The sequence below is a fragment of the Cyprinodon tularosa genome, unplaced genomic scaffold (assembly GCF_016077235.1).
Source record: "Cyprinodon tularosa strain WSP-4 unplaced genomic scaffold, ASM1607723v1 ctg726, whole genome shotgun sequence".
NCBI classification, from domain to species: Eukaryota; Metazoa; Chordata; class Actinopteri; order Cyprinodontiformes; family Cyprinodontidae; genus Cyprinodon; species Cyprinodon tularosa.
Window position 1 is genome coordinate 664,119 of NW_024039481.1, and position 26,979 is coordinate 691,097.

At 39.8% G+C, this 26,979-nt stretch overlaps 1 protein-coding gene and 1 long non-coding RNA gene across 2 annotated transcripts; one reads left to right on the forward strand and one right to left on the reverse strand.

The window, feature by feature from the left end:
• Positions 1-193: 193 nt before the first annotated feature.
• Positions 194-26,733, reverse strand: carhsp1 (calcium regulated heat stable protein 1). Its single transcript, XM_038269237.1, has 5 exons — positions 26,543-26,733; positions 5,828-5,959; positions 2,926-3,034; positions 2,653-2,775; positions 194-755 (listed from the first exon to the last, which is right to left on the reverse strand). The coding sequence occupies exons 2-5, from the start codon at positions 5,907-5,909 to the stop codon at positions 593-595; spliced, it is 477 nt and encodes a 158-aa protein (XP_038125165.1). The 5' UTR covers positions 5,910-5,959; positions 26,543-26,733; the 3' UTR covers positions 194-592.
• Positions 13,475-14,459, forward strand: LOC119772696. The gene is made up of 3 exons (XR_005279293.1): positions 13,475-13,687; positions 13,796-13,885; positions 14,095-14,459. It is a non-coding gene; the product is annotated as an uncharacterized LOC119772696 (long non-coding RNA).
• Positions 26,734-26,979: the final 246 nt, after the last annotated feature.

Here is a 26,979-nt window from a genome sequence, read left to right on the forward strand (position 1 = left end):
ACAAAAATTGCCCATACTGGGACAAATAAAAGCTACTGAACATGCTTTCAGCCCGATGGAGGAACAGGACCAGATCTTCATTTCTTGAAGATGTTCATAGAATAGATTAGAAAATGAATGGAGGTGCATCAATTACCTGATATTATTTAGTCATAAATATGTCTTTCTAAAGAAAACAAAAGGATACACAGGATAGATCTGTTGAAAATCCTTTATTTCTCCCAATATGATCAAGTAGAGATTACAGGCTGAAGAATGGAGGCACACAGATGAGCTGAACCCAGATCAGTTTTCCATCCTCGGAAACACTGACAGGCTGCAGCTTTATGCTCTAAACTCTGTAAATGCACCGCGGTGACGATTAACAGGAATAAAGATGTCTGCAGTCCAAGATGCAGATCCTACCAAAGAAAACCCGGTTCTGTCCAGGATTGGGCGAGTCGCCGGGGGCAACCGGCGGTTGCTCACACTGCAAAACTAGATGATTATGAGACGGTTGGGATTTAAACTGGAATCTCATCATATCCATCACCCCCCTTTAAATTCTGCAGACGTCGTCTCCCCCCCTGACTCCGCACACTCAGTGAGGTGCTCAGCTGGTGATGATGTGCCCCCCCCAGGTCTCATGCTTGCTTCCTGGCTTCAGATGGACGATGTTCACCTCCACGGCCTGGACCTTCTCATGTTTAGGAGGGATGTGGCAGAGCTTGTAGGTCACTTCGTCTCCTTCCACTGGAACGTACTCGCCCTCAATGCTGGAAGGAGCAGAAGAAGGAGGGAAAACTTAGGAGGCAGAACTATAAACAAAGACAAAAACCTTAGTCCCATTTGGGCAGGGCCGGTCATAGTGTCTGCTCAGGGCCCCTGGCCCCCCCAGATTAATTAGCTTCCTTCATAAATATGGTTTTTAAATAGAAAACAAAAACTTGGGGCCAAGTGAAGCAGCTTAAAGTCGTAGGGAAATGCAACGACTGTTCCAACCGTTCCGAATTCTCCCAAGTGGTGCCCGAGTTTACAGGAGTGCATAAAGTGAATGTGATTGGTCGTTTATCAAGGGGGCGGGATTGTTGTGGCGGAAGGTTCGCAAGCAAGTTTGGTTGTGGTCGGTTTGTCGGAAGCATCTTGCTAACCAGTTAGCAACTTAGTGCTAATAGGTTCCCAACGGGAAATTCCATTGGCACCAAGTAGCACTAAATTGGTGACTTAGAAACGACACTGTCAAGGAACGCTATGGACAGAGGAAACATGCAAGAGGAGGAGAGTTTAGTGTCGGAGGTCGTGGATGAGTCTCCTCCATCTCCTTCCTATGGAGCGCTAATGGAGCCAAGAGTATTAAGTTAAAAGTTTTCTTTTCTGCTTTCAATAAAATTATGTTGTAAGATCATTTGATGCGAGAACATTATACTTCAAAGCATCACTATATGCCCCATTTACAGATTTAATGCGTACTTAAAATTTTTTTTTTCAGAACTTGAGGACCGTAGCAACCAGCAGCGCTCCGAGAGCAGAATGGGCTAACGTTAGCAGCTCTCTCTCTGCATAGCCGTGTGTGAAGGACCGCTGGCTCTGATGGCGATTTTTTTTCTGTATTTCTTTGCAAAATGTTCTATCTGACTGTGTTCATTATTATTCCCCCGCTAAATGGAAAAAAAGGTAGAATTTATTATCTAGAACTATTAATAAGGTGAAGTGCAGCTCTGGACGAGCCGAGTGTGGTGATGTCATCAGTACACTTCATTCCAACTGACCCATATTTATGCTGCGTTTTCCCAGAGTCCAGACTTTCCTGTGTTCCTCTCAAGAACATACTTGGCGAGAACACGAGTTCGTACTCGTGTCTTGTGAATTGAGAAACGGCCAACAATTCGCTCTTCAACTATAGACCTGTAACAGTCACCACTTATCTGCGAAGATTCTTATATTAACCGTTGCGTATATTAGCTGCGACATATGAATCAAGATGCTATGACCGAAAAAAATTATTGACAGATGACTGTTGATATATGATTGGCTATATTTAGGTGTTCAGGCTGATGTATGACTAACTGGCCTGCATAAAGTAACGAGAAGAAAAAAACAACAAAAAAACAGATTTTAATACAGGATTTTTTTTTTTTTATATATATAGAAATTTTCGAACTTTTTGGACAATATCGTCTGATAAAAAATATATTTATATATATATGTGTTTAAGCCAGAATTATTTGACATTTAAATATGATTTCCCTATTACTTTAACTGCATTTAAGTCTCAAATGATAATGTGTGGTTTTGCTGCTTCACGGTTGGTTCCTGTCTGACTTTTATCAAAGGTTTTTCTGATTCTCTTTTAGTTCGAACTTCCTGCATCAAACCTGATGTCACAGTTTTCTCTCTCTGAAAGGAAACTGCTGCTAAATAAAGCAGGTAGAGGAGCTGGATCCCTTCATTATGTTTTAGAGGACACATGTCCATCTGACGCCCGCAGCTCCAAACACATTATTGAAGGTCGCCCCGTCGCCTCCTACACACTCCTCACATCTCTGCTGCGTGTTTGTTTCCTCCTCCTCCTCCCACGCCGGCAGAGCTCGATGACGGTGATTGAAACCGCAGCTGCTCTCCCTTCACCTCATCGCAGGTGACAAAGCAGAAAACAGACAGAGCCACACTTACTCTGAGATGTGGACGAAGATGTCGCTGCCTCCGTCTGATGGCGTGATGAAACCGTGGCCTTTGGAGCGGGAGAAGCATTTACACACGCCAGAATACACGGGGCCCTCAGAGGCGCGGGCAGAGCTGGAGAAGAGAGAGGATGGAGGGAAAACGGCTGAAACCGACACAGCTGACGTCCTTCTTTATGGGTTTAATCTAAATCTGCATGATTTAAGAAACCTTCCACCATAAAGTCAAAGCTGTGAACCATCCGGTGTGTGTGTGTGTTCTTACGCTGAGAAGGTCCTGTTCCTGCGTGTGGGCAGGGGGCTGGGGATGAGGAAGTCTCTCATCGGGGAAGGGGAACGCTCTCTAAGCTTGTTGGTAGGAAGATGCAGAGCCTCTGAAAGCAGAGCAGGCAGGTAGAGCCTTAATAAGGAGCTGCAGGTTTAGCATGACTCAGCACATTTTCATCCTTCAACCATGTAAACGCCATGAAGAAACGTAAGCAGAGGAGGGTAGTAACTAGTTACATTAAATCAGTTACTTGAGGGACTTTTTGACAAAAATCGACTTTTAGAAGTAGTTTTACTGCATCATTATTTTTACTTTTCCTCTAGTAAAGCGTTTAGCTGCTCCATCCATCATGAGTAATGCTACGTTCAGATCTAAAGCAGCAGAAGCAGCTAGTTTTCATGCAAAGTCAGAGGTTGGCGCGTTTGGAGCTGCGGGTCGTGAGCTTCTGAGCATCTGACGCTCGTGATGCACTTCAGAAGCAGCAGCTGCTGGAGCTGGAAAAATTGAACTTTTGCTGCTGGACGCGCCACATCAACCAATCAGAAGCTGATCTGGGAGCAGGCAGGGAGACGGACACATCACTGCTGATACAGAGCGCTATCATCACTCCTCTGAAACAGTTTAACGTTTATTAAAGTATCTACTGGTAAAATATGTTCCATTTTATTATCCTGGTGCCTGCAGTTTGGATTACGTACGTTAAAAACACAAACATCTGCCTACAGCCACTGTGAACAGTATTAGCAAACTGCGAAGAGGCGACCTGGCAGGAGGCTGCTGTTGAACGGGATTCCCAGTGACAGAGCATCGCCGGTGTACGGGGGTCTGAGCGGCTCCGACAGAAATAATATTTGAAGGCAGGATGGTAACCTGGATGAACTGACTGCACTGATGGAAGTTTTCAGGTGGACTTTCTCACTTCAAAATAGATTCAAACTACTTTTTACCCACTGATAACAGCAAATATAGCTGCCAGCTACTCTATCAAAGAAAGGATAGAGTAGCTCCGCCCAACGCGCATTAGACCCATGCAGCTAGAGCAGCAGAGATGCTTCAGCCGTGCATCAGAACTAAACTTGTACAAGCATCACAAATGAAGCAGCATGTAGGGTTCACACCGCAAGCAGCTGGAGCAGTAAAAAAGCTTCTGCTGCATATTTTTTATGCTTGTACACATTAAGGTCCGACACGCCTCAAGAGCAACTTTGATGCTCCTGAAGCGGGTCCTGTAAATTGTGTCCAGAGACGTCGGATGCGTCTGCTGCTCCTGTGTTCAATGGCAGAGAGCGGCTTTGCTTTATTTGCTGTGATCAGTGGGTAAAAGGAAGTTTTAATGTTTTTCAGTGAGAAAGTCCACCTGAAACCTCACATCAGTGCAGTCAGTTCATCCAGATTACCATCCTGCCATCAAATATTATTTCTGTCGGAGCTGCTCAGACCCCCGTACATTGGCCGGTCTGCCGTCACCGGAAATATCTCTGCTTCTGTCTCCTTGAACCCCAGTCGGCCTCTGCAGATGGCCGCTCACACTGAGCCTGGTTTTAATGGAGGTTACTTCCTGTTAAAAGGGAGTTTTTCCTCTCCACTGTCGCTACAAGCATGCTTAGTGTGAGGGATTGCATTCTAATCAATGAGTCGATGCAATCAACTGGTTTTCCTTAGATAGAAAACTTTGAATCAATTTGACTGTATGATCTGGCTGAACTGTAGAGTGCCTTGAGATTTTGTATTGTGAATTGGTGCTATATGAATAAACTGAATTTAATTGCTCAACGGCAGCCTCTGGCCCGGTTGCGTCTTCACAGTTTTCCGTTACTGTTCATGGCGGCTGGAAGGCGTTTTCCATGTACGAAATTCAAACTGCAGGCACCAGAATAATAAAAAACATATTTTTCCAGCAGGTTTCGACATTTTAAGATAATTCAAGCTTCAATAAACAGTTTCAGAGGAGTGATCATAGCGATCTGCATCAGCAGTGATGTGTCCGTCTCCCTGCCAGCTCCAAGATCAGCTTCTGATTGGTTGATGTGGTGCGTCCAGCAGCAAAAGTTCAACTTTTTTATTTCAACTCCAGTAGATGCTCAGAAACTCATGAGGCGCTGCTCCTGCTTCTCAAAACGTGCTGCAGGACCTTTTGCTGCAACTTAATGTGCATCAACCATTGACTTTGCATGTAAAGCATCTGCTTCTCCTGCCTCTAGCGCGTGCAGTCTGATCGTAGCATAACTTCACTGTAATGCAAAGTTCTTTACATCTTAAAGCTTCTCTCCCCGATTCTTTTCTGAGACCAGATCCCTCAGAACAAACACTTTAAACAACACTATATTTGTGTATTAAATGACTGAGACATGACAGCAGATTTTGACAGAAGTTGCAGGTTACTTATGGCGGCGCTTAACACCGGGCTCGCTTCTTTAGAAGGCCGGCCCCGAATCACATTTAAAGAAGCATTTTATACACACAGGCTGCCACATCATCATACCATGATGGGGACCTACTGGATCCAGCCATACCACAATAATAGTGTTACAAAAAAATAAAAAAGTAAAAGCAGAGAGTTTCTCTAACCTGCAAATATGGAGTGAATTTAGTTCTGTTATTTAGCAAATTAGAAAATTTAAGAAAACAAATGCAATTCAAAAATAAATCTTTAAAAAACGTCTTAATCAAAAAAGTTGAAGTATTTCTAAATGATTCAGACAGAAAGGGAAGGCAGCCTCACCTCCTTTAGTTAACAGGAAATAATTTAATTCCCGGTTTAAACTATGTTTTTTATCTATATTAATCGGATAAATCAAGGAGAAAAATCCAAGGAATATTAATTTCTTGCATCTGTTCATGTCTGTTAATCCAGATGTGAAAATAAATTACTCCTGCAGTAATGTGTGTTTTTATTTACCTGGAGAACTCGGGGACTTTGCAGCGGACAGGGGAGGGGTCACAGGTCGGGTCTCCTGGATGGGCGTGGCCTCAGATGACATGTTGGGGTCACAGGGTCACGGAGCGTCACTCTGAAGTTTACACAGTGAGGCTGGATGGAGGAGGACAGGAGAACGACTTTAACCCAGGAAGAAATCAGCAGAACCCCCCCAACAAACTAAATCTGAAGCAGTGACCAGCTGGTGGTAGGCTAGCACCCCCCCCCCCGTTACCATGGCGATGACAATTTGAGACTTTGCGGTGGCCTGAGTGAGAGCGACTGTTGTCTGGACATTAAACGCAGCACAATAAAGCAGGACTGAGCCTCTGATGGAGGATTTCTACTACTGATGGTGCCAGAAAACATCTGGGCGTCAGACAGGTGGTATTTAAGAGCAACTAAGATTTTTTAAATATCATTTTTCAACATTTTCTTTAGATTTGGTTAGACGATATATATATAAAACTCAATTAGTTTTCTTCTCAAATTGCATTTCATAGATTACATCCTCTGGAGGCAGGCTTTCCTCCGGAGTGAGAAGCAAAGACAACAATGATTATTTCGGATGGTTACTGTATTGTTAATAATCCTTTAATACTGTAGTGGGTACATTTATTTGGTTTTATTTTGTGTTTCTTTAATGCTCCCTTTGTTTTTTTTCACTGCAGCCCAGCTCCACAGTGATAACTGTGATGCTTCTGCAAAGAAACGTTTTTATCCTCTAAAGTTGTCATGATGTCACTCAGCTTATTCAGCCAGAGGATCGTTCTGTGTTCCAGTTCAAACACAAACAGTGCTGAGCAGCAGCAGCCTGAAAATGATCAAGAAACAGTCGTACAGGACAGCTGGATGATGGTGATGATTATTATAGAATAAAAAAAGAAAAAAGAGAGAAACTATCTCTATATAGAGGGAGCGGCAGCCTAGTGGTTAGGGGCAGAGAGCTTGGAATCCAGAGGTTCTGTGTTCAAGCCCCACTCCCACAGACCTCCACTCTGGGTTCCTGAGCAAAGACCCTTAACCCCCCACACTGCTCCCAGGGCACCATACAATGGCAGCCCACTGCTCCCCAAGGGGATGGGTTAAATGCAGGGGTAAATTTCTCCAATGTGAGATAAATCAAGTTCAATTAAATATAGATTACATCCCATTTTCTTTGGTTTTTGGATTAATAAAAAAAACAAAAAATATATATAATAATCAATCTACTTAAAAGGGTCTACTAAATGTTTTTTTGATGGTTTTTGTGGAACCTGCACATGTAGGCACACAACTTCCACACTAACAGCACAGCTATGGAGGGAAATTTGTTCCAGTATTGCTGAAGGCAAACTAAATACTTGTCGAAATTAAATAAAGCAACCCAGAAATGAAACTCTACAAAAATGTCATAATCAAATAAATTTCGTTAAATTACTTTAATTTTCCAAATTACTCTAATTATTTTTTATTTTTTTCAGATTGAGGTTGATGAATGGGATTCTTTTCAAACTGGTTCTATGTTCTCGTCACTTCTAGCCAAATGAAAATGCTATTACCAACATCCAGCAGAGGAAATGTTTTATTTTTTTAGAAAATATAATCAAAAAAATATATAAATAAAGTAAGTAAAATAAAGTAGGAATTTTTTAATGATCTAGGTAAACAGCAAAGTTTATCTGAAAACCTTTTTGATTGTACATTTTTCAGGTACATTTCTGGGTTGTATTTTTTTTAATTAAACTGCCATTTGCAAAACATGTTCTTTGATACAATATTGAAGCAAAACTCACTCCATACACCATCAGATCTGAGATCCAAACAGAGGTGTGATGATTATTTACATATAAACCAAGTGCAGCATCACGTCTCCATGGTTACAGCTTCTCAGAAGCTCTGCATGTCCTGATATGGACCCTGCTATCTGCAGGAACAGGGAGCAGAGCTAAACTCAATAAACATCGACTTAATGCAATCGCCCCTCTCCCTGGACAGTATGCTTGATTTATCATTACTGCTTTGCAGAACAACCAGTTCTGCAACAACAAGCAGAACCAGTCGTCATCAGTTAGAGATGACTATTGGTTTTGCTTTGCTGCTCACAGGAGACTATTGTGATAAGAGAAGAAGAAACGTTTGCAGTTTGGATCAGGAACCAAGGAACCCTGGTTCAGAGCTGCGACTGCAGAGATCGACCGACTGGTTTTTTAAGATGAGAGATTATTAGTCAATCCCGATCACTGATATTTGCTGCTGATATTTGGGCCGATTCTTGGAACCAGTAAACTAATAATAATAATAGAGTTAATAATAATAACAGAAAAGCTAGTTTAAATTTGTAGTGAAGCACCCGTTCCAACCGTTGCATTTCTGAATTCTCCCGAGTGGTGCACGACTTTACACGAGTGAATAAAGTGAATGTGATTGGTAATTTATCAAGAGGGCGGGATTGTTGTGGCGGAAGGTTTGCAAGCAAGTTTAATTGTAGCCGGTTTGTTGGAAGCATCTTGCTAACCAGTTAGCAACTTAGTGATAGTAGGTTCCAATGGGAAATTCCATTGGGACCAAGTGGCACTAAATTGGTGACTTAGAAACGACACTGTTAAGGAACGCTATGGACAGAGGAAACATGCAAGAGGAGGAGAGTTTTGTGTCAGAGGTCGTGGATGAGTCTCCTCCGTCATACATTTTTTATTTAGAGGAGGAAAGCGGGGACGAAGATGTTGTTGAAGAGGACGCCAGGGCGGCAGAAGCTTGGTTTGGTGTAGAAGGCTTCCAGCCGTACATGTTTGAGCCCTTGCCTCGCAACGCTGCCAGTTCTGTTAGCTCTACGCCTGCTGAAGACACAGACGTCCAGCCCTGTGAACACTGGGACGGAACTCAATGGGAAAGGAAATGATTCTAATTTCAACCGTTGCGTATATTAGCTGCGACATATGAATCAAGATGCTATGACCGAAAAGATTTAATTGACAGATGAACGTTGCTATAAAATTGTCCGAATTTAGGTGTACCGGCTGACGTAAAACTAACTGGCCTGCATAATATATCAGAAAAAAACAACAACAAAACAGATAAGACAAGATAAAAAAAAAAATTTGAAATTTTCTAACTTTTGGGACAATATGGTCTGTTAAAGAGTACATTTATATACATGTTTAAGCCATAATGATTTGACATTTAAATATGATTTCCCTATGACAAAAAAGAAACACATTCATGAACAAATCAAATTTCAAAAACAATTTATAGCAAATAAAGGGGATGCCAGATATGCACTTCACATAAGGCATGGTTTCTAAATGCACTAATTAATCAGCCAATGCCTGAACGCATCCTGCAAGGCAGTACAAGATAAAAAAAAAGTAACCAAACAAATAAAAACAGGCTAATATTGGCTAAAAAAAAAAATCAACTAGTTCATGTATCAGTCAGTCACTTGGTATCAATTACTTTGTTTTGATTACTTCTCCAAGTACATGGACATTTGGAAGAAAAAAAATATTTTTCCTAAATGGAAATATGAAAGAAAATGAATTTAGAATATCATTAAAAATGCAGAATAACTTGATCAATAATTTGCATCCCTTTATAATAGGATTTCATTTTATTTTCATTAGTGTTTTCATCATCAACTAAAAAAAAAAAGAAATCCTTGTTGTTATTGTCCCTCAGCAGCACAGAAGTTTCCATGCTAGTCCTCCCTGGGCCCCCGTCACCTAATGACCCTGCTGAAGCAGCACATAGCAGTCCACTGGGGCATCACCAACACTTCATCATTCAAACACCCACATCGGCTCTCTGGGGTGAAAACATAACACCCTTAAAAAACACGACTCTGGAGATAAACACGCCTCAGACGCCGATGATAACAGCCGTTCCTGAGGCGTGTTTCTCTGATAACTCTGACAGAGGCGCTCACATTTCTTAAGAAAAAACACACACGCACAAAAAAAAAAAAGGAAACAGAACAAAACCCCCCAAAAGTCTCTGTGTTTTAAAGGCGCTGCACATTATGTCATTGATACAAATCTGTAGTTTACCTAAACCAACCGAGAGGTTTTCAGCCTTCACAGACTATCATTGAATCATGATGCTATCGCCGAAAAGATTTGATTGACAGATGACCGCTGATATACGATTGGCCGAATTTAGGTGTTCAGGCTGACCTATAACTAACTGGCCTGCATAAGAAAACTTAAACACAGATTTTAAGACAGGATTTTTTTGAAAAGAGAAATTTTCAAACTTTTTGGACAATATGGTCTGATAAAGAATACATTTATATACATGTTTAATCAATTTAAATATGATTTCCTTACAACTTTAAGCTACAAACCTGTTTTATGCATATGATGCTTGGGCCATGCATCTGATCATCAACATTAAACTACTGTGACATTTAAATGTGAGATCAAATGTAGAAATAGCAGTAGTGGCAAAAACTTTCAAACCTTTTAAGCACTGTGAGAAAACGTGAACCATCTAACCCTCAGCTGAAGATGTTAACCGCAGGATCAAGATTCCACTAAACCAACGGACGACTTTACCGTTTTATTAAGGAGTTCAGCTGCATCACATGCTAAAGACTTCCAAAAGAAAAGAAAATCTATAGACCTAAAAAAATAGGGATAAATAACTTTATTTTAAAGCTACAGTGTGTAATTTTCAGCGACATCTAACGTCCAGACTGCAGACCGCAGCAACATGAACATCCCCCCCCCCCCCCCCCCCAACAGTATGGCGAGTGTTACGGGACAAAATGTCTTCCACGACGTCCGCATCACCTACCTTCTCAAGTGATGAGGTTTGTTTACATAGATAATTTTACAGATAGTATTTCATTAGTCTCTGTGTTCAGTACCGTCTCAGTTAATCTCTCTCAACTTGCCGTAGTTACTTTCGAGCATAATGGGCGATCTCGCAATCGCTAGTTTGTTGGCTCTGCGCTGCCGTAGTGCAAAGATGTCTGCCTCCATGGCTGCGAGACCCGCTCCTATGTAATTATAAATAACGAATTCTAAGGCAACGCAAATATTAAGGTTAAGAGGCTGAGCTCGTAGATGATGATAAAATAACATAGTTATATATATATATATTACATTTCTGACTGTATATCCCTGTAATTATTACACACTGTAGCTTTAAGAATGGTCAGAAAATATAAAACAAGAAATAATCCAACAAAAAGAAACGTTCAATTCTCCCCCCCAAAATCAGCAGCTCCCTCACAGGTCTGGAACTTTGTAAAAGATTAGGATTTCTATGATGTCTGATGAAAGGCGGTTTCTGGGGCTGGAGACGGATAAAACAGATATGCATTTTTAGCAAAGAACTGAAAAAAGAAAAAAAAATCTTGTAAGATAGAAAAGCATTCAGCTGAAAATATATTCATATATTGAGATATATGTAGTGTAGACATCATTAGGGCTACAGCTAAACCTATTATTCAATATATTTGTTTATTTACAATCAATACGCTGTGATCAGGTTAATCAAAAACCTTAAAGTCATCAAAAGCTCGAGCTGTATGGTTTTGATATTCTGTAGTGGTTCTTGTGATTTTCTTTAATACTAAAGCTATTGAGCGATTGCTCCTAAAACCAAACAAATTGTCATTTAATAAACAATGTTTTTTTTCTAAAGAATTATCAGATTTTCTTTCCAATATTTTTTAAATTTGAGAAGCAAAGGTATAATCCTGTAATTTTTAATATTGTGTTTATCACCAAATTTGAAGAGTTGAATAATCTTTGTCATCTTAATTTGATTTTGAAAGATATAGAGGACCAACTTTGCCATATTTAAAAAACAGAAATAAATAAATGCTCAATAAATAAGCATATAATTAATTGCCCCCCAAAACACAATAAAAATATAAATGTAGGTGGAAATTAAAGTATACAACGAGAGATAAATGTATGAATCTTTTAATTAGCTTCTTTATTTATTCACCTTTGTTATAATTACCTTATTTATTTATTGTCCATTATAATCTTCAACTTTATTTATTCATTACTTATTTCTTTAAGTATATATTTTTGTGCATGTTATATTTTGTTCCGTTTTATTTTTTTCTTTGTTTTTTTTCACCCTATTTATTTCTTTAATGCTATTTATTTCTGTCTGTCGTTTTTACATTTCTGTCTGCATTTCTGCCTCATTATGCAAACGAGGAGGGGTGTATCTTAAGAGAGTCAGCTTAATTAAAATACATACACATTTATGTCTCACTGTATAATTTCTACCTACATTTATTTGTTTATTGAATTTTTGGGGGAAATTAATTGTATGCTTATTTAATTTATTGAGCTATTATTTATGTAGTATTTATTTGTAGATATGGCAGACTTGGTCCTCCATAGCTGGACACCATTATTAAACCATAAAAAAAAAAAAAGTGTCTGCTAATACATCTATATCTTTGTCATTTAGAGAGGGTCAAAATGTGTTCAGCATCACTGTTTATTTCTCACCTTTCCAGCTGCCGTTATTGAGCGATGAAATAAATTTAGATTCGGCTTAAAATCGAGACTAAAGACTAAAGCAGACCAATAAAACACTTACTGATCGAAATGGTCATAATAATCAAATTAGATGTAGAAGTTTTGTTATTTTCATCCCAGGTGATTCAAAATATGTGGATAAAAGTGAAAAACTGGTGATTAAACTTCAGTTTCTTAAGGTTTCCAGTAATTGACAGAACTGCTGATTCTGAATCATTGAAATAAAAGAAAAGTTTCAGCTTTTTCTGTTTTTATAATAAGCAGATGTTATGGAGGTATAACTGTGAGACAGTAGGTGGACTGAACAGATGAGGTGAACAGGGAATGAATTAGTTCCAGTCAGTTCACTGAAAATCAACAGAAAGGTTGGAGGTTATCTCCCTCAGAGGCTTTATGCTGCCTGATGTTCCACGGTTTGTGTGTCCAAGGCCAAATGAGATATTCCTGTGCGACAGAAAGCAGCGATCCTGATCTGGCAATTTCATGACTCATCCCTACGACGTGCGTCAGTGGAGCATCTCTATCATTTAGATTCACTCCGACTTGCATCAGCAGCTCCTGCCCTGCGCCCTACATCATCCTGCTTTTATGTGTAGAAACAAGAGACATGTCAAGCTGACATCTTCCAAACCTTGGGTATACTCTACATGAGGCAAACCTTTTCCCCTTGGTTCCATTGAACTAGAAAGGTGTTGTGGTTGTGCTCTGCGCCTTTCCATTCGATGGCACTAACACTAATCGGTCAGAGCGGTTCCACGGAATACGCTGCGGTGCGTTTCTGAAGCCGCCCAAATTCACAGATGTTCACCGCCATTTACATCCCTAGTTGGATTATATGCCCCATTTACACTACCCTTGAAAAACTGATCCAGGCCGAGACCGGTCCGAGCTTGGATCGGTAACCAGGCCAAGCTCAGTTTTGACGACCGTTCACACGTCACACTTATCTCGGTTATCTCGACTCCTCGCCTCCTAGTGACGATGTGCGGTATTACTGCTAGGATTGAAGGAGGGACTCAAGCAGCTGGTGGCGGTAATGCACCAAACGCTGTTTGTCAACCGCCGTAAAACCCAAGAAGAAGAAGACGAAGGAGGAGGGAATCAAGCAAATCAAAATGGCGGCACCCGTCACATTCAGAAAGTTATGCTTGATTATTATTGCTGTACTTCGGTGTTTGCGGTGGGTCAGGCGAAGACGGCAACCTTGCGCGGATGTACTTGAGAAAGTCGGCTTTTGGGAAGTGGATCAGGGAAATTATCGTCTACTCCGGATTTACAGACGCCGGAAACAGCGACGGACCCTGAGGTTCATCACACTGCTGAGCCGAGTAATCACTGGAAACCGTGTGGAACGGTAGGAAAGCTAGTATACTTGTTACCTGTTCTTTCCATTAACTGTCCGCATTTGAGATGTATTATTTCGCTTTTTTTTAAGTCTCCCTTATTTTTGTTGTGCTTACAGAAGGGTTTGGATGAGAGAGCGGAGCGAACACTGGTGGCTTTATATAGTACGAGAGACATTCAACCCTCAGCAATGGATCGAAAACTTCAGGTAATTACAAAAAAAAAGCTGATTTTCTTTCCCATTTTTTAAATAAGGGTTATTAATACTTCAACTGATAGACCCATTTTTTTCCTGAAGAGCAATGCGATGAATGAAACCATTATTTGTTTTGATTTCTGAATTAATAAAGTGAAAAACGACAAAGCACTGCGTATAATAAATGCAAAAATATTGTGAAATTTCTTTTTTTTTTTCAGAATGAGCTACAGAACCTTCAAATGGCTTTGTGAGTCGCTCAGGCCTCATGTCTCCAAGGCAGAAACGAAGATGCGACAGCCTATTCCTGTGGAGCAGAAAGTTGGTGCTGTCTTGTGGTTTCTTGGAACCACATCAGATTATCGGACCATTGCTCACCTTTTCGGAATATCCAGAGCCTCACTGTGCATGTTTGTCAAGGATGTTTGTGAAGCAATATTTTTTCATCCGACACCACAGTTCATAAAGCCACCCACTGATATAGAGGCTAGAAATATTATGGAGTCATTTAAAGAAAAATGGGGATATCCGACTTGCATAGGTGCTTTTGATGGCTCACACATACCCATTGTCGCCCCCAAGGAGAGCAGAGTTGATTATTTTAATAGAAAGGGCTGGTATAGCATTAATATGCAAGTGCTTGTAGATGACAGGTATATGTTTAGAGATCTCTGTATTGGATGGCCAGGAAGCACCCATGATGCTCGTGTTTTAGTCAACTCCCGTCTATACCAGATTTGGGAAAATGGTGTTTTCCCCCATCTTCAAACAGAAATTGATGGTGTGATGGTGCCTCCCGTTATACTTGGCGATCCAGCATACCCTCTCTTACCCTGGCTGATGAAGCCTTATCCAGAAAATGCAGGGACAACAGAAGCCCAAAAAAAATACAACCACATCCATAGCCGTAACAGGATGGTGGTAGAGAACGCTTTTGGGCGGCTAAAAGGGAGATGGAGAAGGCTTTTGAAACGAGTTGACAACAAGACATCAAATGTTCCAAATGTCATCGCTGCTTGCTGTACCCTACACAATATCTGTGAGATGCAAGGAGAGGATTTCCTTGATCAGTGGGCCAATGAGGCAAATCAGCCACCTAGGAACAATTTGGTTGATGGAGATAACAATCCTGATATTAACAATGCCCACAATATAAGAAATGCTCTCTGCCGTTACTTTGCAGAGCAAAATTAGCCTACATCGACTTAAATGTTATGTATTTTAAATAATTTCTTACAGTTTAGTTTTACATAATTTTGCAATTACTAGTGTGGTGTATATTTTGAAAAAGTCAGTAACAACAACAATTTTTGTATAAACATGTTATGTATTGTACATTTGTAAAACAATAAAATTTTTTACATATTTTACAATATGTTGCAGTTATTGATAAGGTCCATAAGTCGAAAAATTTGGCACAGAAGTCGAAGGGGACGCAGGGTTCAGAGGTTGTAATTGTGCTGGTTGAGTCAACAACTGGACCATCATCTGCATCATCCGCATCTCGTGTTCCCTCTGTTTCTCTTCAGCCTGTAAAAAAAAAAAAAACAATTTATGTAAATGTCAAATGTACATTTCATTTTCTGATTAATTAAAGAAATGCATTTTTACCTGAAATCGGTTCCTTTCCATTTCCTGCATCATGTGGCGCTGATGTCGTTGGATTGACTCCTCATGTTCTTTAAATGCTGCCAGCCAAAGGTCATCAGACTGTTTTTGAGCTTTAATGTATTCCTCTATTGTAGAGTCAATAGCTTTTACGGTTTTGCTCTTCCTCTTGCGTTTAACAGATGATTCAGGAGCCTTGGGATCAGGAGTATCATCGCCAGGACCTTCAGGAATGCGACTTCCTCCTGGCTCCTCAGAAACACAACTTGCTATAGATTCGTTCAAAGACCGCTCATCATCCATCTCTGCAATAAACAACAAACAAGAACAAAGAAAATAGATAAATATTGAATCTGAAATACATGCACCCTCAAATTTACATGTAGAGCTACAGCTACTTTTAATGCCGTATTACAAGAGTAAACAAAGATCTCAATTTGATAGAGAAAGATATGAAGATTAAATTGAACACATTTTTTAATGGCAGCAGATTTGTCATTTTAACACTGATACTGTAAACAAAGGTTGTTGAAGCATAAATGTGGACATGCTGCTGTAGAGCCTACATACCATCATGCGTGCTGTACTCATGCTCCTCGTGGTCTGATGTTGCATCATCGTCCACTAAAATGGAAACAAAAAAATGAATGAAAAAGTGCAGTTAAAGAAATTTCTTAGTAGATTAGTAGATCAACAGAATAAAAAACTAATGATTTTCGTTAACATACCTGTTGCTGCAGGGTTTAGAGAAGAGGTCTCTATAAGTACTGGAGGTCTCGACGATGCACGGAGGCCCAGCACTTCATCCATGGCACCGTAGAACTTCCACGTTTTTCTTCCTCTCCCCGACTTGTTATTGTGGTCGACAATCTTCTTATAATGTGTTCGAAGTTTTTTTATCTTTTCTCGGCACTGCTTCGGGTCTCGGTCGTATCCCTTTACCGTCATTTCGTCCGAAATCTTTTTAAACACTTTGTGGTTGTGTTTCGCGCCCTCCAACATCGCCTGGATAGCGTCCTCTGCCCATATAGCAATAACGGCCTCAGTCTCGGCGTCGTCCCAGGTCGCACCACGCTCTTTTGAAGCCATTATTGAAAATGTTGCGTGGAGAAGATCTCTGTTGTTTATACTTGTTCTTCTTCTTCTGTTTTGTGTTTGTTGGCAAGCAACTTCCGGTGGGGCATTACCGCCAACTACTGGAATGGAGTGTGAATTGGCATGTTCAGCCAGTCGGCGATGACGCGTTCTGCTCATGCGCTCTTGTTATCAGAGAACCGAGCCAGGAAAAAACCGAGCCGAACCCACCTCGGGAACTGGTCTGCAGTTAGCGCGGTCCGGTTATGTCTATCTCGGTTCAGTTCAGGTTGTTTCCGTTCACACACGACAAGTTATCTCAGTTACTGAGCTCGGACCGGTCTCGGCTCAGTTTTTTAAGGGTAGTGTAAACGGGGTATAAAGGTACTGTAGGAGATCTTGGAAAAACAGTTCCATCTAGCTATATTTTTGAACATACACGACCATGCCTCCCCTTTCAGACCACCCCTCGAAATCAAGGCTTCAAAACACATTAACGTGTATTCTGTCTGCAGCGCGTTGCTGATCTGGGACCTGGCAGGGAGACCGGCAGCGCTGATGATGCAGAGCTCTATGATAACTCCTCTGAAACTGTTTAGTAACGCCTAAATTAACTTAAAATGGCGAAATCTGATGGAAAAATATGTTTGATTTATTATCCTGGTCATGGACATGGAAACGCCTTCCAACCGGTAGCCTTCACAGCGTCAAACAGCGAAGAGGCGACCGGGCCAGAGGCTGCTGTTGAGCGGGATTCCCAGTGACGGAGCATTAATGAGTACATGAGTACTAGTTAATGTGAACAATGTGCATTAACCATACAGGTAAAAAGAGTTTTATGGGGCCCCCATGAACTTGGGGCCCTAGGCAACTGTCTAGTTTTACCTTATGGTAAATCCGCCCCTGCCAAAAGGTTCCCATCTTGTTGCATCTTAAGATTAATAATAGTAAAAAAAAACAAAAAAACAAAACAAATGTTTGTTTATTCAGTCAGTATTTCCTATAGGTGGCACAATAAACTTAAAATACAACAATGCACTTTTTTTCCCCCAGTACATTGTGGTACTGAAAAAAAGTGGAAAGTCCCTCTTGATACAATAGAAAACTCAGGTTTTTAAGAAAATTGCTCCTTATTAATAAATAGAAGAGCTCAATCAGCTTCAGGCGTATTCATTAATCAGTAACTGATCCCCATTTAGTATAGCTCACTCTTCCACAAACTATATAAATCCCAGTTTCTTTTCTTCACACACTCCAAGGCTTGGAAAGTGAAAGTGAGACTGTGGCAGGATGCCTGAGTCACTGAGGCTCAGTATAAACCACAGCAGACCAGCAGGACACAAGAACAACTGAGCCAGCAACGATTCAAGAAAAGCAATTTGAACGCCAATTTATGCCTTTGATGCACAGCCTCTGCAACCGTCAAATCTGTCTCTGTGCTCGACCATGCCCCCCGCACAGAAGTTCTGCAACCGTTGTTGCACACGTGTCGGACGGTCGCAAACCCGCGCAGACCTCAAGCGGAGGTGCTCATACAAAAAACAGCTGTGATTGGTCCTTGGTATGCCTTTCTGGCTGTCTGTGTGGTCGTCCTTCTCGATTCGCTGCCGGGGGCGCGGCATTTTTAAAAACCGAGGAACAACTACAATGGAAAACTATAATCATCGCACACCTAAAAAAAAAATCCTGACTACGCGTCGGATGGTCACAAACCGGCGCAGACCTCAAGTGGAAGCGCGCAGAGAGAAGCAGCTGTGATTGGTCCTTGGTATGCTTTTCCAGCTGTCTCTGTGGTCGTCCGTCTCGATTCGCTGCCGGGTCGAAACTCCCCAGTCTCATCCGTAGTCTGATTTAAGGGGCGTACACACGTCCTATGTGTCCTCCTTTGTCTTTTTGCCAACTCCATTAACCGAACCTGTTCCTCTTTGATGTCTAGCAACTCTAGATCCATCTCCGTGACATCTTGCAGACGCGCCATTGTTGTTTTGGAAGGTAAACACTCCTGCCGGCGCCGCCAAAGTTCTCGTGAGTTCTCCAATAGGCTCCCCCTTGCGCTTCGGCGGGAAACTGCTGTGTCCCGGCGGTGCAGAAGCATACAAGCAAAACTGGTTCACGACCAAACTCAAGCGACATTTGATGTGCAGAAGTCTAACCTGCCCTTTACTCTGTGGTCTTTGTTTAACATACAAAAAGAAGTAACAGTGTTGTGGTGGCTTTGCTGCAGAACTTATTTTCAATTAAAGTACTTAATACCTTCAGGATGGAACATAAATGCATATATATGTAAAAAAGAAAAAGAAAAAAAGAAAAACATGGGGGCATCTTTTTGACTTCCTGACACCACTTTCATGTGCGTAGCAGAACAGACAGCACTGCGTGCCTTTGTCAGGTATGTGGTTATTCTGGCCCATCTGAAAAATACCAATAAAATCCACTGACGTCTGAGGTTGCAACTGTTCACCAGAGTTGAAAAAGAAATAGTTTCGCAAAAAAACACCACACAGTTCTGAGCGGCTTCAAGTTCGACATGATCGTGCATTTCCTCTCTTCTGTTTGTGCAATACCACCATCAGCGTCCTGTTTACAGAACTCCTTCCCACGGGGGAGGACGCCGCGAGTACAGGTCATGAATCTGATGGCAGTAGGGAGCTCAGCTTAGAGCTAGAGGATTATTTTAACTAAATGTTTTTAACCATATCTTAAAATATTCAATGTTGCCACTTATAGAAAACATAATTAACCATAACTGTTTCTTTAAAAAACAAATCACCTTACATTACAAAGCATCTTGTCTCATGTTATCTGTTTTCTATCCGAGCACAGCTGCATAGTAATGCATTAGCATTACATGGTCTCTTCATACCGCTCTTTCAGTTTACAAATATTAAGCAAATAAGAAAAGTTCAGTAGAAGGCAGTTTCCTACAGTATGGAGCATATTTGCTCAGTCGCTTGAGCCGAGACCGACGTTTAATTTATTCCTCTTCCTGATTTATTGCCATGAATATATGAAGCACTTCTTCAAGCGATGGTGATCACTGTCACCTGTGTTTTTCCACTTACTCACAATGTCTGCATACTTTAAATACCTTTGATGACATCATAACTGTGATAAATGTTCATCATTTAAGCAGCAATTTCATAAATAAAACCTATATAAAGTAATGGATATCTTCTATTAAATCAATGTTCTAAACTGTGGTTAAGTTTTTTTCTCAAGAACTTTTAATACAAACACTGGTTTGAGTTTCGTTTATTGTTTGTTTTAGATCCATGTTTCGGCTGGAACGTCTTTTCTCTGTAGTGTTTGATGCGTGTTGTTGAGTAGTCAGAACAGGGAAAAGAAAAGGCTCAGCTAGCTGATAAAGGAGGTTTGACTGTGTTTAATTTACGGTTGGGATTTTAAAGGTGTTTGACTAAAACTGCTGAAATGACTGCGATGATTCGCATTCAGAGGCCGCCTCTTTAAACAGACGGTAATTCATTTCTACCAGGGAACAGAAAATGCCTTCACCCAGATTGAGCTTTGAGTGTCTGTTTGGTTTATGTGGCAATAAAATCCATTGGACTCCTGTAAGTGGAATTTGCCCCCCTTGCTTAAACACCAGGAAACAACCGTTTGGAAACAGACATTTCAAACATTGTGCTGATGCTGGAGCTGCACAGGTGACTATATCGACAGCGTAACTAGATTCCTTTTATTCCCTTTAATCCTCCTGCCGTGCTCCCAACAATCACTCCTGGCATACTTTAATCACTCCATTTATCTGTGTAGCCCTCAGGCATGAACAAACTCGTCCTCACACTGTTCTCATAAACACAATGAGACATGTAGTAAAACTAACAGAAAAAACTGAGAAAACTGTTTCAACCAAAAAGGCAAAAGCTAAAATAAACTCTTACAAGTTCACCCAAAAGTTTAGCGCTTAAGAACTGCAGTAAACGTCCCACTGTGACCTTTAAGTCCCCATAACAACCGTTAATCCGACTCCTTCCAACCATCAACAGTTATTAACCCTGCATAATTAGTTTGACATTTGACAATGAAGTAAATGCTTGGGTCCAAAATCAGGTTGCGTTGCTTTAGAAAGTAAAAAACTAAAAAAGCAGAGCTGCAGTTATTGCCAAAGAGCTGAACTCTGTCAATAAAACAATTAATCAGTTATTGAAATAATATAGTAACTGGAGTATAGACTCTAAAACATGCCTTTAGCTGACAGAGTGACCCCCCTTAGAGCAGTAATTATACCAAGATTGTAAAATATATATATACATTTTGTATTTTAGATAAAAATAATAATCATCCTCTGTCAGTAAGCCCTATCCAGAACGCCACAAGTGGAAAAGTTTTAGTTTCACCTGGTTTAATTTCATAAAAAGCCTTTGTGAAATCTTTGGTTATTCGATTATTAATCGGCAAAAAAGAAAAAAATTGACAGATTAATCAACTTGAAAATAATGTTTAGCTGCAGCCCTACAGTCGATCCAAATTTAGAGCCCAGTCACGCCTAATGACCATCCTGCACAGGACGCTCTTTAAATAAAGCAGAACAGGTGAAGATTTTAATATATACAAATCTAACTTTATAGAGAAGAAATGTGATTCTATGACCGGGACAGATGGTTTGAATAAAACCACAGGGCTCGATGTTAACCATCGCCTGATCTCCCTGGGCAAGTAGTTTTTATTGTTGGGAGAGTATAAATTTCATTGCATTTGCCCCCCCGGGCAAGTGTAATGATCGCAAAAAAAAATATATTTATCACTCAAAATTACTTTAAATACACAGACATTCGATGAAAATGACCCAGAAGCGTTGCAGGCGCCATTTTGGTTGTTTTGGACACATTCTCACGTGATTTGAAAAAGCCGTGTGATTTTCCGCCAGATGGTGTGATTTTTGTCTGGGAATTGGCGCAAATCAGACAAATTTTTTTCGACTTGGCAGGCTACAAAACAACCACAAGGCAAAAAAATTTAAGTAGAGTTACACACCCATCACCTATTTTACCCTCCCCCCATTTCACCCACCACCAAGATAACCCTAGATTAAAAATGATCGGTCAGGAATTAGAAAAATTGCCATAATTGTATGCCATGCGCACAGTGCAAATATGGCAGTCTTCTGTACAGTGATGCAGGTCATACATTAAAAAATGTTCATTAATATTTTTTCTCTTAGACATTGGAGAGGTGCATTTAAATGTTATAGAGCTAAACATGTTAAATTGGTGACCTGTTATATTATTGTCTTGTTGCTGCATTTATTTTGTCAGGGAAAACTAATCCCGAGTCAGTTAAAAGTCAGGGAATTATGAAATGATGTGAGACTGTGGAAACCCTGTATAAAATAACTATGTATAATGATTCTCTAGAAAAGTCACATTATATTAATAGTATTATCTTGTATAAACATACCGTGACTCTAAAATAAAAGTTATTCATTTGTGACATTGACTTTTGTCTTGTGATTTATCTTAAGTTTTTAACCTGTCAAGTTTTTTTTTTTTTTTTAGATTTTTAACATTACAATTTATATTTTTCCAAGCACACAACAGTTTAAAGCAAAGTTTAGTTTGAAAAGAATGTGCAGGAAGGATTGAAAAGCATGTTAACACGGTAATGTAGGCTTGAGTTTATTATCTGACGCATGCATATACACACCAGGAACCTGGAAACTTAAAAAATACTGAACTACAAAACCATTTAAAAAAACATTGATATATGTACAAAAATTAATATTAGGAACTATATTTATCAAACATTATACTGGGCAAGTAAAAATTGTTTCTGGGCAAATGAAATGTGAAAGAAAAATCCTTAACGTCAACCCCTGAACCAGATTCTATATTCCCCCCCCCCCTTGTACAAAATCCAATTAATCACTTTTTAAAACTTAATTTTCATAATAAAAATAACAAATTATATACATTTCCCACAAAGAAAGATAGTTTATCTGGAAAATAAACGAGAAAGAGATGAATTGAATTACTCTGAGCTCTGGAAGCCCAAGGAGGGAAGTAGAGGGAAAAATATATTGATTCTCCAAAAATTAAATCTCTAGAAACAAAACACACGATTGACCGATAAAAATCTATGCAGCAGCTCAGCCCCAAGTGTTGCTAACCGAGCTTTCTGGGGTTACGTTTAAATTAATTACAGTTAAAGACAGTGGCGCATGTCCCACAATTTCCTCCTTATTTTTCTACAGGTATTTTCTTGTTTTTAAAAGATGATTCTATCACACTTTATTTATCCCTCTGAGTTTCTATAGATAATCCGTTTATTGATTAGTAATCAATCATGTATATCCAGGTCTGTCCCCATTTTTCTATGTTAGCACCATGCGTTTCCAAACGGGGAAACTACTTTTTCATGGTGTCTCTCTTCCGGTCTGACCAGAACAGACCAATGGTGTGAAGAGAATCGATGCGGCCTGACAGGCAGCATGCACTTCCAGTGAGATACGAGCAGAGCGCCGACTAATGATTACTTTATTAACCAATTCATCTGTTGATTAATAATCCAACAGGAAGTTTACTTTACACAAATTTTATTCAGAATTGAAACCAGGTAAAGCTATAAACTAATCCAATTAATTCTGGATAGAACATTTTGACAAACACTTTATATCTTAATCATAAAATGTATACTTTCTATTTTGCAATTTAAACTTCTTCATTGTTTCATAAATGAAAACACAGTTTGCTTTTCACTCAGAGATTAGATTTTCCATTTCTGTTATAAAAAGGTATCTCTGATCAGTTCGTGGTGGGGCCACTCATGTTGTATTTATTGAACCTGATCTTGGCTTGGAAATATTAACTTCTAAAAACTTTTAATGCAAATACACCTTCCAACAGAGTTTTAAGTATTCAATTTTTTTAATTTATTTTAAACAGCGTTGCAGAACAGACAAAAGGGCTCACATGACAGTCACCTGTGGCTTACAGCTAGATAGAGTTAGTCATAGTTTTAATGATCTATACAGACTTTGCACGGGTTGGTCAAAGGCTCCTGACCTTATACGCTCCAATGTTGGGAAATCTTTTTTTTCTTCCCCTTTTTCCAGCGTTTTATTGTTATTACAAGTTATAAGTAAAGAGCAACAAAATGAACTCTCTGCATTTAACCCATCCTCTCGGGAAGCAGTGGGCTGTCATTGTGCGGCGCCCAGGGAGCAGTGTGGGATTAAGGGTTTTGCTCAGAGACCCAGAGTGGAGGCTGTGGGGATGGAACTGGGTACATGCAATCTTCTCAGAGCACAAGAGCACTGCTCTAACCACTAGGCCAAATGTCATGGATTAGCGGTGCAGGATCCAGATCCAACTTGATTTAAAACATTTATAAATATTTCAGCGTCTAAATTCACTTGTGCTGCTTCTCCTGTTAATACGGTAAAGCCCTCTGGAGCGTCCGTCACCAGGCTGCGCGTGATACAAATGATCCATTGAGCTGCTGTCAGTCTGGGTTGCTGCTGCTGCTACTTTTAGACACAGCAGGCAAACCTGTGGAAAGCCGGGCGATGGGAAAGAAGGAGAAGATGATGAGAAAAAGAGAGCAGAGAAAGTGTGAACTGCTGGAAGAACTGTGGTGAACTGGTGAAAGAAAAGTGAAATGGTGCTCAAAGATAACCCTGAACATTTAGAGTATGTTTGGCTCAACCTGCTGCTGTGAAGCAGGATTCTCCACCATGAACAGAATCAAAAATAAATATGGATCCAGGGTCAAAATGAGCACCTTGATCTGTGCTTTAGAACGGCTTTGTCTCCATTCAAACCCAGGTTTAAAGCCTTGCAGGGCAGCATAAAGCCCACTGCGAACATTAAGACAGAAAAAGAAAAAGAAAAAAAAAAGAAAAACCGAACAGTTCAGGTGTTTTATAAAATATGTGAATCAGGAAAGTGTCTCTATAACAAACTGAATGATTGTTTCAAATGCAATTTTGATTTCAAAATGGAAAAAAAATCAATTTTTTCTTTATTTTTGTACAATACTCAACTACTCAATTCCATTAATTATCTTCACTGAGATCACAGTAGTTAATGTTTGATATGCAATTATCTACTGAATGGTGGCTGAGGATTACTACAGGGAAGGTTGTTTCTGACACTTTGATGATAAAAAAAACAAAAAACAATCATGTTTACATTTTTGATACAAAACCAGAAAATGATGAAAATAAAAATCAGTCAAGAGTATTGTTTTTTTCTTTTAACCTTCATGCCAGCTGAAAGGAAACCCCAAACACATCCAAACATAAAAACATGCCATCATACAAACCTACTACACTGGACAAAAATCACTGGTGTCAAAAGTACACACATTTGTTACTTAAGTAGAAGTATAGATACTGCAGTTTAAAGACACTCTGGTAAAAGTTGAAGTATCAACTTGACCTCTTTGCTCAAGTAAAAGTGAAAAGGTATGTGCTCAAAAAACTACCTAAAGTATAAAAGTATAAAGTAACCTTTAAAAAGGTTACTTTTTAAAGGTAAAACAGCCAGATGCCACTATATGAATTGAAAGCTCAATTTTTCGACTATTTTGTAAAATTCTTTAAGAAAGGACCAAGGATGAGGGAGGTCTTGTTGGTCTCAGTCTCCCGATACGCCCTCGCCTGTGTCTGACCTTTCAGACATTTTAGCATCTTTTTCTGAATCCGACATTGTAGCATGGCATAGACAATTCACGTTTGCAGTTTGAAGAACACCTGCTTGCTTCTGATGATTTCCTTTAGCTAACCAATTAGTGTTTGCGTTATAGGAATCATCCAATTACACTACACAGTAAATTCTACAGTGTTAAATATGCAGTGTCAAAGTACATAGAGTCTTTTAGAGTCATTACAACAACTGGAGTAAAATATACACTACGTATGGTTCTAATTTAGAGTGCAAATGCACTCTTAAGGTGCAGCTTCAACACTTCAAAATTTACTGTGTATTTATCACAAGATGTGGATGGCGCCAATGATCTGCATTGGATGGCGCACATGAGGTGAATTAAATATTTATAAACATTAAACCGAAGCCAAGAGTAATGTTTGTTTTAAAAATGTAATGAATAGAAGTCAGAAGCAGGAAGAAAAATAAGTAATGGAGTAAAGTATAGATACCTAAAAAGTGTAGTTAAGTACAATAATGAAGTATTTGTAGGTCAGTACTTGACACCTCTGGAAAAAATTTATTTTTTCTTAAAATAAGTGCATTTGTTCTTGGGTAAAAAGAGACATTTTGTCAATTGAACAAGACAATTTACACTGGAAAAAAAAATAAAACACAATGGCATTGTCTTATTTCAAGTGCATATTATCTAATCATCTTATTTTAAGAGTAAATATTTTCATTCTGTTGGCAAACAATCTAATTTACCCACTTAAATTAAGGGGAAATAAACTTCATTTAAGAAATTTTATTTCTAGATCGTTTTTCCAGTGTGCTGTCCTGTTTCTAAAAAGTCATAATTTCAAAAGAAAATAAATAAATCTGATTTAAAGCATGTCAGATGTGCACAGAAGGCGTTTCTTGTTCCATCATCTCCAGGCCTGAAGTGTCACACAGAGAAATGGACCCTGGTCCTGTGGGGCCACAGTGACAGCTTCTTTCTGACATTTATTCAGCTTTTTCCACTCTGTGACCAACATCTTTCTCACACAGATCCCACGCTGACCGACCCCCCCCCTCAGCCTATGGTTCCTGGTATTCCGCCCCCACCCCCACTTTCTGAAGGAAACCACCGCCAGCACGCGCCAGGAAAACCCCAGACCGCATTGGAAAGCAGAGTTTAACAACTTTAACGCCAATTAAAGTTACCGGAGAGCATCAGCAAACCCAAACAGCTTGAAAAAAGTTAAACACTCGAGAAAATTAGCAAAGAAATCAAGTCAGGCGAACTCAGGCTGAAAGTTAGCAGCTAGCTTCAGACACATTGTTACTCAGCTAACAGCAGGTTGAGCTTTTTTACTGTTTTAATTGCATCACTTACCTTAATTCCACCAAGTTGAGAGCTAGCAGTTGGTCCTAAAACCAGAAAACAGCGTCCAGGACGGTTAAAATGGTCCCACAGCTGGTTAACTATAAAGCTTTATGTCTTCCCACTATAGCACAAAGAGCAGAGAGGATGAGGTTCATTCTCCAGGAGCCAGGCACCGTAAATACTCGCTCTACTGCTCTCTCTCTCCCTCCAGTTTTCTCAATGGGCGTTACCTCCGTTATGACGCCTTATTACCGTAACAACCAGAGCAGGAAGAGAGACAAAAAATATCCTACCGTAAACATCAGAAACAGGGCGCAAAGACAATAAAGCTCCGTGTGAACAGATTTTTGTTATTCTATTTATATTTATTATTATGTTAATTTTATTTATTATTATGTTATGAACTGTTTTTGCTAGCAGTATGTTGCTAAAAGAAGGACATAAGT

What these genes read in the sequence shown, in the direction of transcription:
- carhsp1 (XM_038269237.1), bottom strand. Translation starts at nt 5,909, where the DNA reads ATGTCATCTGAGGCCACGCCCATCCAGGAGACCCGACCTGTGACCCCT. An exon ending in AAAGTCCCCGAGTTCTCCAG is followed by an intron (nt 3,035 to 5,827) that starts GTAAATAAAAAC and finishes CTCTGCTTTCAG; the next exon opens with AGGCTCTGCATCTTCCTACC. An exon ending in AGGAACAGGACCTTCTCAGC is followed by an intron (nt 2,776 to 2,925) that starts GTAAGAACACAC and finishes TCTCTTCTCCAG; the next exon opens with CTCTGCCCGCGCCTCTGAGG.